Below are 13,776 nucleotides of genomic sequence, written 5' to 3'. Positions count from 1 at the left end.
ATAATAACCGAAACAAAAACAAAGTACGAAAACAAAATTAACTTCTTTATATCGTTTTTCGTTGTACTAATTATAAAACAAAATGCGATGTATTTCCCTCTTCAAATTTCGTTTCAATCTTCATATAACGAAAACCAATGATTAAAACTTGGTCCCGTTTACCGTTTTTGGTTTGATATTACGGTTTACAAAAAACGAAAAACGAGTGGCGCTGTTCAAAAAGCTTTAAATAAAAAAATGATTTATAGATCTTTGCTCTGTGCTGCTGTTTGGGGAGGTAACTCATTCGTGGCTATTGCGCGTTCTTTTTTCCTTTACATAAGAATACATCACTTATTTCGATCAGGATGGCTTCTTACGAGCATTTTCGGGGGGAGGGAAAGACACGCCGTAAGGGAAGAAGACGTGGATATTTTCAGTTGTTTTTCCAAATTATGAATATGTCCAAATAGAAATGATTATAATCTGACATCTAAATGTTTCCTAACGTACCGGAATTACATGTCGATCCAACCGAATTCATAGGGCTATAGTTTGTCTCTTATGACATTTCTTTTTCTTTGCCCTTATACTGTGAAAATTCAGTACTTCTTTTACAAAAAACAAACAACTCGTTTAAGTCTTAAAATCAGGGAGAGGTCCTTACATTTTAAGAGCTGTAATACCCCATCCCTTGAGTCCCGTTTTTCAATTATTATTACCCCTTAGACCCGAAAGATGTGCTAAGAAGCACAATAATCGGCGGCGGCTGCTAAAATTTCCCCTTTTAACATCACCGTACATAAATGAATGTTAAAATTGTATTAGTACTGCCAATATTGAAAGAAAGAACAAGACACAGGCAGAATAAATCAAAAGTTGTTTGAAGCTTATGAAATGGTTAAGTGAGTGCTTACAAAATATTTACCTTCCAATGATATAATAACGCCGCTAAACATGATTTTAAACGTGACGGTTCATAAAGAAGGCGAATAGCATGCGTAACGCCTATAGAAACTACTTGCACGCGTTGAAACGTTCCGTTTTAGATCCTGGTTGTCTCCTAAAATGGAACTCGAATACCATTATAGAAAAGCTAGTATATCTGTAACTATACGTGTATGATTTGCCGACAGAAACGCGCATTCAAGCGTTGGCTTGCTTGATCTGTTAAAGGGCATGAAAAGTCGAACAATGTATTATTTTATTCCTTTTATACACATCCAGTTCATGTAAAAAGTCATTCGAAAAGTGGAAAAAACGTACCTAAAAAACCTTATTCATAAACATAATTATTTGTAACAATTTCATAGTTGTAACTTATATGGTATTTTAAATAATAGACTTTAATAAGCGTTGTTTTTTCAATTATTATAATGTAATGGTCTTGTAATATAATGTTACGAGATCTTTTTATTTTCCCATTAGAGTAGCCAATAATAGCTGTCCCAAGACTCGACTATTCTTCGTCTATAATTGTCTACATGTATGTATTCAAAAGTAATAAGATCTAAGGGAGAAAACTGCGTAAAAAGATCAATCACGACTTATTTCTCCCAAACAGCGGAGCGCCCCTCGTTTTTCGTATACCGTTTTATCAATTTAAGAACGGTAAATGGAAACAGGCACTGTGTTTCAATTTGTATATGTTGATTTTTGTATAATTTAAATTGAAACAAAATTTGATAGAGAAATAAGATTTTTGTTTTGTTTTGTTATTAGTACACCGATAAACGATACAAAGAACTCAACTTCGTTTTTGTTTTTTTTGTTTTTGTTCCGATTATACGAAAATCGGAATATGAACTAATATACGTTGTTTTTTGTTTTTCGTTGAGTCTAATGCAAAATGAAAATGGAAAAGACGATATACACACGGACCATATTCTCTCATACTGTTCAAAGTGTAAACATACCCAATCAACACAATCAAATGTAACAGCCTGGTTAATATGAGAAAAAGCAAGAATATTGTGATTTGTTGTGCATGTATTATTTGTTGAATTGTTTGATGTCAATAACCATTCATATAAAGATTAAGCATAACGATTATATATAATTTTGTTTACACAGAGTTTTGTTTAACTTCTTTATGTTGAAAGCACTATAATTAAATAGCAAAAGATTAATAAAAGGCCATTAATTGTCCATTGTCCATATAGCACCTCCCCCAAGTACAAAAGTGGAACCACTAAATCGTATTCCCCACCCCGTAGTTGAATGCTCTATGGATCTTCATGTGCATTCAATATTGTTACATGACTCGCTCGGAAGAATATTTTGTATTATAGAGACTACGGAATATATACGTATATACTTTGTGTTGTATATAATTTGGGTATATATTCTCAAATCATTTTATTATAGAAGTGTCAATTTTTTTGCATGTTCGTGTGTGTTTTTATTTGAAATAATATATCGGTATACTGCGGTATGCATTCAAAGATGTTAAAAATATAAAATACATATAAAATATATTTAATCGCGGTACGGTTTAGTCGCATTTTTACTTCGTAAAACACGCATATAGCTTTCATTTACCTAGCACCGTAAGATTAAATGCTCATAGATCGTGTTGCACTCGATTTTGAATGTTTTATAGCAAAGCAGCGGGACACTAGGATCCATTTGATTCTTCCTTTATTTAATTAATTGGACGGAGCTTTAAATTTATTTGCGATTGCAGCGTTAAACAAAAAAAAAACAATATGATTTTATTGTGCAACTAAATTATTATAAGCCAACTTGATTGATTTATTAGAGACAAATATATATGATTGATAAGCGATTAATTATTATATATTTCGCACTATGCACATAAGCAGTAGAATGAGTAGGTACAAAGCTATCAAAAACAAAATTTGAACATCGTAATCATCAACAAAATGTGTTGTTTGCTGTTTTGCAACTGTTGATAAAAAGAAATAGATCTTATTATTTTTGTCAGAAAATGCAGTAAAGAAACTCACTGTGAAAGTACAAATGCCGGTTATAATATAAGAATAAACCTAAAATATATTTCGATAACAATTTACCAATTAAACCATCTAAGATTTGGTTGTATGTGTGCTGTATTGGTGTAAAAAGACCTTAAATCGTAAACTATCAAGTAGTGTTTACTTTTATTTGATTACAAATTATAAATGTTCAAAACTAATATGAGCCATTGATTGTATATGTATATGCCATATTATATTCCATACTACAGTCCACCTGAATCTTTTTTCAGAAACAGTGCTGCAATATGTGACAATACGGTTTCAGTAAAATTCCATGCATAAAATTAAAGTAAGTATGTTCCTTTTTCTTAGTTCCTTATTCCTTATTAAAGCTCAACACATTTGATAAAATCTTTTACGGATAAATAAGCAAAAGGGAATCAAAACACAACCAAACGTTGTTTTATTTGTAAATTGATTTTCGAATAAGGAAAACGGAACCCGTTCCCAATTCATATCCTAACCGATACTAGCAAATAATTCATATATGTTTAACTAAATCGTCGAATGTCACCCAATGAATATGAAATATAAATCTAATTCAAGAATATGAAATATAAATCTGATGAACATATTTCCTTTTGATTTTGTTTCTAGGCTGCGAGCTCTCCCCCCCAAAAAAAAAAACAACAACAACAATGTATGGTAGATTTATTGTATGTACCTGTACTTCTATAACCCTTAATGAAAACATAGATAGTAAAACTACGATGAAATATTTAAACATATTTAGTGTCATCATATTTTTTTCAACTTTATTGAATAATTTATATTCATTTTACTTTTTTGGAACAATTTTAACTCCATGCACTAAAGCAAAATACTGTCTATGCATATGCTAATACAACATGAAGTTCATGGGTTAAATATTGAGATGAGAATTCATTGCATTAATGATATATACAAACTTACTTAATATGTTTTACGCTGGTTAAATGAAATATTATAATAGTGTTCTGTAGATACTTACTGCAATCTACTCCGACATCTTCGCCATGACCACAGTTGTGCTCGCCCCAGTGTGTAGTCCGGCAGTAGGACAAACTCGACTCGGTACCGTTGCACCTCACGTCATCCAGCCATATAGGGCCAGTACCCTGCCCATATGTGGTCGAATTCAAGGCTGCGGGTGCGAACACGTTCCTGCAAAAACAGTACTAATTTATATAAGGATTTCGATCAAACAGGTCTTAATTGTAAAATAATAACGTAACAATATAACGTTATGAGCAAACCTGTACGTAGTTGAAAATCTGAGCAAGCCTTGTTTCAAATTTACCGGTGCAGGTCTTGCGGGCTTGAGCTCCTATAAATTATCTAGCGATAAATAACCTGAAGACAACAATTGAAATCACGTTTTCCACTTGCTTTCAATTTGACATGTTCGACGATATAGTTAGGGGAATTAAAAAACAAATAGGAATAAACTTTGGTGTTGGGGGTATTGCGTTCATTGCCTACAGTTGTTATTTGAAAGTTGTTTGTAAGATTTTTTTCTCAGTATATTACATTTTATACACTAATAAATTTAAAACGCATAAAACTATATTGATAGCTAACATTTAATTGCAATCATATATTTATAAATTATCTACTATCAGCCAAAAACTAATCGCTTTAAATTTTTTTTTTCCCCATAGGGAAACAAAACTATTAAAATACCAAGAAGAAAAATATTAAGTGGTATTGTTCTATAAGACTTATGATGTTGTTGTGTTTGATCGTTCGTCAATCCTCTACAAACCACATATTACCACGTAAATTAAAGCTTGAAGATTGTTGAAGTAATTATTTATAAATTTCGTACCTTTCTGTGTTACCCTTGTGGTTGTGGCAAGTTTGGATCACAGGGACATAATTAGAATTCACTTATTTAGGTCCCCTAAATATACCTATGCTCATAACATTTTAATTTATGGAAATATAAACGTTTAAGTTGTTATTATATTCTTAATAGAGAAACAAGTTATTCCAGGGTAGGCAATTGTTAACCCCAAGGGCATATTTTAACAAACATGATAAAGGAAAATCCTATAGTATAACATAAAATACTTTGATTGTATACATATGAAGGAAGCAGTCTATTCCAGGATGGGGCCAGTCTATTCCCGGACGAGGGCAATTTTGCCCAAATAGCATCATTAAAACAAACTTGGTAGATATATATTGTTGTAATTAAAGAGTTGGCCTTATAGTAGCGATTACTGCATTTGAATGAGCATAGTATTGTATCCATGGAACAATAATGCAATAGTAAACAGCTACTTCTAGCATATCTGACATAGAGCCCCATACAGTTACAAAATACAAAAACTACAAAAGGCAATAACTCTAATATAATAAAGTGTAGGGTTATGGTTCTTGTGCATGGCATTTCTTATCAATATCAATACGCACATGAAGTTGCATGTTGAAGTCTTGTATGTTATTCGAGATATAGCCATGAAAAATTACATCATAAAAAACAAAGGACAATTCTTTTTATTTAAGGTAGCGCCACTGTAATATGCACCTTTCCAAATATAGTTTAATGTAGTATTTTCTTTATCTGCATTATTTCACTGAACTACATGCAAATGTTAAGGTAGGCTTTCCATGCTTTAAAAAAAATACTGATTTTTTCCAAACTACCCCCACGCTCGGCTTTTGTCCAGTTTATTTGCAGCCCTAGGGTATATGAAAGTTCCATAATACATTCAGATTTCCAAATATGGGCACGCAGTTGGTGTGTACAGATGCAGTAAAAGTGTTTAAAATTTAAACAAGATGAAATAAGTATTCTTTTACAGACATTTATTTTTTATGACGTGTTATCTATGGAAGAGCGCAAAGAAATGTAAGCGGTTTCAGCCAAGTAGAAATTGGGTTGGTTAAAAAGTGTCATAAAATTCAAAAAGTATAATTTAAGTAATATTTTGAACTTGGTTTTTATAGATACACTATATACAGCAAAAATACAAAGAAATAGATTAACCGTTTACTTTTTTAAATAAAAATAAAATGCAACATGCATGATTCGTATTTTCAGCAGTAAATAAACCAATTTAGCCACAACGTTGTTTTAATTTTAAAAATTGAAGAATATGCATAACAATTTTAACATTTTTAACAATAAACATAGCTTATATGCTATATTAATTCAAATTACGTTAGAAAAGAAATAAAACGCGTCGGCCGGATTCGAACCTGCGCGGGAAGATCCAAAAAGATTTATAGTATATAGCCTTAACCACTCGACCACGACAACTTTACATCAGTACATGCTTAAATTAGATATCCATAAGTAAACAGGTAAAAAGGCTCTTTAATCTTCGAAGACATCGCGGGAAATCATTACAGTGGCGCTACCTTAAGACAGCGTTATGGCTCATGGGCATGGTACTTCTCATCATTGATATGTATACACCAATGAAGTGTCATGTTGATATTTTATATAGTTTCTGATATATAACCATGGAAATGTTTTCTGACAGACGGGCAAACTGACGGATTGACGGAATTACAGACTGACGGACGGGAAGATGGAATAATTGTTTGACTTTCACCAACGTTTTAATTTTTTTTTAAACTAATTACGATTAGCTGAAAAAAGTAATTGGACGCTTACCAAATTTATTAAATAACTGCGTTGAAATGACTTAACCAAGAAGTGTGAAACTTTGACTAAACCGAAGCGTATCTAACTTCGAAAATGTGTCCGCTATGGATATGTCAGTCGGTTACATTTAAAAGGGATTGAGTTTTTCTTGGAATTGCAACACCAATTAATTTTGTAATTTACACAGTTATTTATGTATATGAAAGTGCAGTTTTAATAAAGCCTACTTTCAGCGTTTAGATAATATATTTTATTATATTATATAATTTTTATGGGAAGCTTTTTTAAATGATAGAAAACCTTTAGCTAAGTACCAAGATAACAACGACCTTTTTCAAAGTATAACGTTTAAAAGCTCCTTTGAACAAAATAGTAACGGTGTTTTTTGACGCTACACGCCTGATTTATAGACGATTAAGAGGAGAACATAAAACTGTGTTGTCAAGCAATTCAACTAATAAACCTGAGAGATAACTGAGAGATTGTTAATATAATTTCTATTTTCTACTTCCATAATGTTACATACAATACATTTTTTTCCAAATTCAGTGTTTCTTCAATATATTTTTTTTAATAATTTAATATCCAGACAATAAAATCAAACATATATAATTCGATAAAAATTTAATTTTAGTACGCATAAGCTTATATATTATATTGAAAACGTTGCAGCTTTTTTTGCAAATGCTTCAATTTGAAATATTGTTGGTTATGTTATTTCCTTAACTTTCAAAGATGAAGTGTCATTTCAAAGTTTAGATATTGCACATGCATTTTTAACCGTTGAACTCATTACAAAAAAACGACGCAAAGCAAAATTTGAATTTTCCATTACAATATACATCATATATATCATAAAGCAAGTTCGCATACGTCTACTTTCTGAGGCTATAGCTCCACATATGTTTTCGCAATTGATTGTAGACTACAGGTCGGGCCATTTCTGACATTATATGCATGCTTTGAACAAACTTGGGGGGATACCGCCAGATAACATAACAAATACTAAGCTTCTTGTGGCCATGTGTGGCATGACTTGAACAAACTCGGTAGAAGAAAAGAAGTGGTTTAATAACACATACTCAACCCATGGTCCAAACAGATGAGGATATTTTGTTTGGTTTTATTTTTTACATATACGTATAAAAAGGTATTCCCAGGGCAGGTCAATATTCACCCCAGTAACATGAGTAGAATAACCTTTGTTAATGAACCATCACGATGTTGTGCAATAACAATATAAATAATTGAAACTCCAGCTGCTGGAGCAGTATTGCATTCTCATTATATACAACAAGCCTCTTGACCGTGCGATTTCAAAAGAGTGTATTTTTTCGACTATGAGAATACAGAAAATGACCCGAGACCCGAGAAAGGGCTAATATCGACCCCACGTGCATTATTTGAAGAAACTTTTTAAAACAAAACCACTATAAAATACACCCTAAAACCTCTTGGCGCTGAGGTTTATGCGAATAAGATTGATTTTTTAGAGTGTTCCCACTAGGGACATTTCATTTTTACCCTAAGGACATTATTTGAACTAGCGAGATAGAGAATCCCTTTACGATGTTTAATAAAAGTGTTAGACTTCCGTGCCTTGCGGGTTCATAAAAGAATATTATTTGGATTTACACTACACACATATAATGAAAACAAGTGACCCGAAGTCAAAGCAAATGTTAACCTTCAAGTAAATATATTATAAGACACTTGGCCACAAGTTGATGTTATATATATAAATAGTAAACATCTGAGAATTACGGTTAAATAGAATAAGATTTTTTAACTTAACTAATATAAGGAAAACAAGTTTCCCTTAGGGCGGGACCAATTTGTTACCCAATAGGCCATTCATACAAAGTAAAATGAAAAAATACCTAATCTGCGAGCCATTATGTTTAAACATTTTAACTCTGCTTTACCATGTGTGACATACAACATAAACAACGCATGCCAAAAAGCAACCTACCACAAGTGATCACCATTAAATCTTTGGTTTCATGTTAGCTAAAGAAAGATCATTCAGATGCCGGTTAGAAACTCAAAACTCATGTTACAAACCCGGAGAATCCCAGCATGCGACAGACAACTATTGCCGCCGAACTGTTGAAGCCGTCATCGCAGACTGTACCCCATGTGTTGTTGTAGAAGACCTCGAGACGTCCCTGGTTAGGCCTGTATCCATTTATCAGACGAATACTGGTGGCTGAAACCGTTGAAGACGTATTTCAATAATGTCGGAAGTGGAATCGCTAGAATACTAAAACTGATGCGAGCATTCGTAAAATAAAACATGATTTTTAAATGAGCATTTTGAAGCTTTATAGTGAAATGCGGTTAAAAGTAGACTTAATTATTTTAAGTCTCTGAATTCAGTTACATTCAGTGTGCAAACATACGTTGTGTCTGATGTATATTTCAATAATCATTGATTATCGGCGCTTATAAAAAGCGTGAACAAATGTGAATATTATTAATTAAACATGCAAAAGCTGACCCCGTCATAAAATGTTGAATACATTTCAATAATTTAAGTAAAATTAATATGACACTCGTTGTTACAATTACATTGTATTATTTTAGCAAGCGTATTTTCGTAGATTATATTTTTCATTCGCAATTACGTCATAGAAATTAATACCGTCAATAGATTCATTAAAGCAAATAAAGACATTTTAACAACCATGTTTGACGTGGATATTAATAATAAATTTGAAAATTGAACTTAAGGAATAGTAACTTGTCGCATTGTTCAAATTGCATACATATCCGATTAATACAATCGAATGTAACAGTCTGGTGTAGATAAGAAAAGGCATGAAAATTGTGATATATTGTGTGTATTTATTACTTGTTGAACTGTTGGATATCGATAACTGTTAAATAAACATTACACATAAAAATTAAAGACAGTTATGTTGTACACAGCGCTTTGTGTAACTTCTTTATGTTGAAAATACTATTACATAATAAACACTACTCATAAAGGCACGACTTCAACGGAAGCAGCGATTCAGAGAGTCTTAACATCGTTTGGACATATAACTGTAAGTGACATTACAAGTTATATCTTAATCGTGATCCTTCGAATATTGATGAAACGGATCGGTCACAGTTTACGTGGTAAATTGCAATTGTGAAGTCTGACACCAACAGCATGTTATGTTTTCAAGGTTTGATAGGCTGGGAATGAGATTTTGAGCTATATGGCGCTGACGTTGTTTCCGAGATACATGACTTCAACTTGTGACTTCCGTTTCGCGTTCTTTGTCAACCCACTGCTTGCGATAAAAATAAAGTTTTATTTTGAAGAATAACCTTAACCAAGGTAATTAAGTTAGTGAAACAATAATTTTAGGTATTTTCTTTTGGTTTTGATATGGTTTAAATTAACCTTAGCTTATTAACATTGATACAGTAGGGCATAGTTCGACATGTTAATTTTCTGATAAACGTCTTGCTTTTTAAAAGGTGAGATTTTCTTACTTTTTTAGTTGTTTTGCTTCAACAAATTAAAATTTGTTTTTAAAATGAATCTCGTAAATCATGGTATGTGAATGAGCCATTGTGGGTATCACAATGAAGATTTCGGACAATATTTTTGTGTCAAGTTCCTATGTTTGACCCGTAAATTGTCATAATCTAATTCACTTCTAAATTTAACATTTGTTGCTGTACTTTTTTAATAATGACAGTAATAACATTTCGTTGAAAAGTTTAGCGCATATATTCCCATTATAGTATTATTCTATCACTGCATGTACTCTAAGCTGATTGCCTAACAATTGATTAGTTGACAAACTGTCAACTGAATAGGGCTGTGTAATCAAATTTTCTTTGCAAAACTTTGTACAATCACATACTAGCATGTGAGCAATAACATTTTCATTCGTAGCGACTACACAGTTAGTGTGCTAGAATGTGATTAATTCTTTTTGATGATGTGTATCAGTATAAGTATGTATGTTTCTCTTCTTATCAGATTTTCTAGTTGAGAATGTCCATATACATGGTTGTGCTCATGACCATGTTGACAATATTTAAATAATTGCCTTAAGCTGCAACTCTTAGTTCATGTATTTCAGGCAAAAATACATATTGGGCAAAATGACAAAGTGCGAACACCAAAAGATGTGCTCATTATTATCAGGTATAATATGACCATGTATAAAATTTAAAACTAACACCGAACTGAGCATCTTTGTACAGTTTTCACCCCATAACCTATAGGTGCTGGTACATCTTCTATTTAGGAAGAGTGCTAGATTGGAAGTAAAAGAAGACTTACAAACTTCATTGTATACCTTATCAGTTTTAAACTTTTAACAGTTTTTTTAAGTAATTAAAAACCGAGTATTTATGCAAAGGATGTTTTGTTCAAAACACAGAATTATGTATTTGAAGCAAAATGTATTATGTTACAGAATGGACAACAGTTTACGCTTTTGATAAAGCAGACATTCCAAGGAAGAGATTAGCGTGTAACCAGCAAAGTTCATCCTTGTCTTCAACAGTATGTTGACAACAATTAATACATGTATGATAAAGTAATTAATAAGCATTATACTTTATATTAATGTTTTAATTTAGAGCATTGATTATGCTCTGTTCTCATTGCATGTCTGGATGGTTCAGAGTAAATTATGTACAAAACAAGAATATTTTCATCATGATAATATCAATTGATTAATAATTTACTATGTTATTTTCACAAAGATTGTGTTCAAAAAGAAAAATAACGATGAAGACAAAAATCTCACTTTATATTTGTTGTAATTTCAATACATTGTTGACAAGTATGAAGTCTCGATTGTGTGATGTATTGTTGATGTGTTCGTAGAAGGTTGCTAATACTTAATCAGTCATTTATATATTTGTATCATTGCCGATCATCGAAAATGCATTTTGCCTATCCTTGTGTAACCAGAACTTACCAAGTTTACATCTTATTGTCAGATTAGACAATGTGTGCGGACAATATATTGTGTTGTAGTTGACTTTATAACATGACCTTCGCTCCAGGAGTGAAATTACGTAATGCTCCATTTTGTTTATTACACGGGTGTTATTACACTAGTTATATTTCTGTGAAATGACGTCATTTTTTTAACAAAAAGACGTCATTATTCCAGCGAATTTCTTCAGTTAAACTGTTTTAAAATGTGAATAAATGGTGAAAAGAGCATACAATAAAAATACAATTTGTTGGTCATGTTACAAATAGAATCTTAGATTCGTGGTCATTTTGTATTGAATTCATTAAACTCGTCATCTAAATAAAGATAAAAATTCGGCAAGTCTCGTTTTTATCTTTATTTAGATGACTTGTTTAATAAATTCGATACAAAACGACCACTCATGCAAGATCCTATATGTGTTGTTTTAAAAGATAGAGTGTTTTAATCTAGACTAAACAGGTTCTTTTACATCAAGGAATAACAAATATACAGTTTTATTGATATGCATGAATTTGTAGTACATAATTTCAACGATGTGTATCTTATGCGTTTTTTTAAACAGTCTGTGATCCATACGTAAACATATTACGCATGTTTAGTATTTGTATGGAATATAATGTATACAGTTTTGTTGTTTCTTCTATCTAAGTCAGATACATGAAAATATGTTTTATGAGTAATGATGAACAACTCACTCATAGTGATCTCACTCTAAAATATTCGATAACGTATAATACATATATTGAATTTTATGCCTGGTATGTGGTCTAAAAATTAGATCACTAATATTGTTGTAGTTCATATAAACATCAATATATGTGATGTTAAAATATGTGTTCATGTTATGTGTACAAGTATATTATTTTTTACCGGTAAAATTTTTTTTGTTGTGTTAAGTTCAATCAATGATGACGTGTATCATTAAATTTGTTATGCTTATTGCTATAATTTTGTTTTAGTTGAAAATCATGTTTTTGAACCTCTACATATGAAATGAGTGAATTCTGTTTTCAATCAACACTTATGATAAGATTAATAATATATTACTATAAATATATTGTTGATAACACATAGCATGTATATACAATTGTAAATGTACTGTTTCCATAGCAACTGTTAACTTAATGAATTGTGTCTAATCAATTTTATCGATCGTCGAACAAAATAAAATTGCTAAATAAAACAAAAAATGTATGGCAGTATAGTTGCACAACACAAATTGTATCATGAGCTGTTATTCATTTAAATTTTAAGTTCGTAGCTATACAAAATGTTCAATTTCTGAATACACACCTATTTCCAGAAATTAGACATACATTTTTGTATTATAAACTTGTTTATGATGTTCCATATCTGTTTAGGGAATTTGTTTTATTGTGTTGTTATGTTTTTGTCTTCAAGTCTTTAAAATGGTAATAACTGTGAAACAATACCATTTTTGTTTCCATGGCAACTATGAGTATTAATGATTTATACTACTTTAATCCAGCGCTTTCCGAATGCATATTTAATTCATTAAAAACATCTTTTAACAACTCCATTGTCTCGTTACCTTACGCACGTCTGAAAAAATTTAGTGAACTATTTATTTGAATGGTGTCAAATACTTTTACTAAAATAAACTTACATATCTGAAATACTAAATAGTATAAGTAGCCTAAGTGTTCATTTTGCCACCACGGCAGACTTCTTAAATCTTAAAGTACCTATGCTTTGGATTGTTTGACGCTGATCTGTATGGATTATGTGGCGATGGTTTATAATCTTGTGATTGATCATAAAACCTTAATCAGCTAAATAACATTAGTGTTTTGAGACAAACATACTCAAAGTAATATGTTTAACGATTGTATATATTTTGGTGTATCAGACTTCCCGTAGATAAACATCTGCGATCTTTACGTATGACGGACTTTAAATAGTATAGGTAAACGATGCGAGTATTGGTAAATTCACGTGTTTCACGCATAATGGCGAAAGCGTTGTGGACTATGTGGTAGCAAGCTACAATTATTTTGACCATATAAGGAATTTCTGCGTTCAAGATTTAACCGAATTTTCAAATAACGCACCACTAACATTTGATTTAAAAACAAATACAAAAATATCTGCTCATAATATAAATGCGTAAAGTTATTACGTTAAATGGGATAATAATTATAGTGATCAGTTTTTAAGGGATTTGACTACAGGAGTTAACCGGTTATGGCAGGACCTTTATCAATGCAAAGAAAATAAC

General features: G+C 31.4%; 1 protein-coding gene across 2 annotated transcripts in view; it reads right to left on the bottom strand.

Annotated features, from left to right (window-relative positions):
• LOC127863762 (deleted in malignant brain tumors 1 protein-like) overlaps positions 1-13,776 on the bottom strand; it is a 92,239-nt gene that overhangs the window by 18,912 nt on the left and 59,551 nt on the right. For both annotated transcript variants that reach the window (XM_052403400.1, XM_052403401.1), the window contains 2 exons: positions 8,641-8,785; positions 3,949-4,121 (listed from right to left, as the gene is read on the bottom strand). In XM_052403400.1, the coding sequence (XP_052259360.1) occupies positions 3,949-4,121; positions 8,641-8,785 (318 nt within the window). The remainder of the gene's footprint in view (positions 1-3,948; positions 4,122-8,640; positions 8,786-13,776) is intronic.

Source organism: Dreissena polymorpha, unplaced genomic scaffold (assembly GCF_020536995.1).
Source record: "Dreissena polymorpha isolate Duluth1 unplaced genomic scaffold, UMN_Dpol_1.0 chrUn034, whole genome shotgun sequence".
Classification (NCBI taxonomy): Eukaryota; Metazoa; Mollusca; class Bivalvia; order Myida; family Dreissenidae; genus Dreissena; species Dreissena polymorpha.
This window is presented reverse-complemented; position numbering and strand designations above follow the sequence as displayed.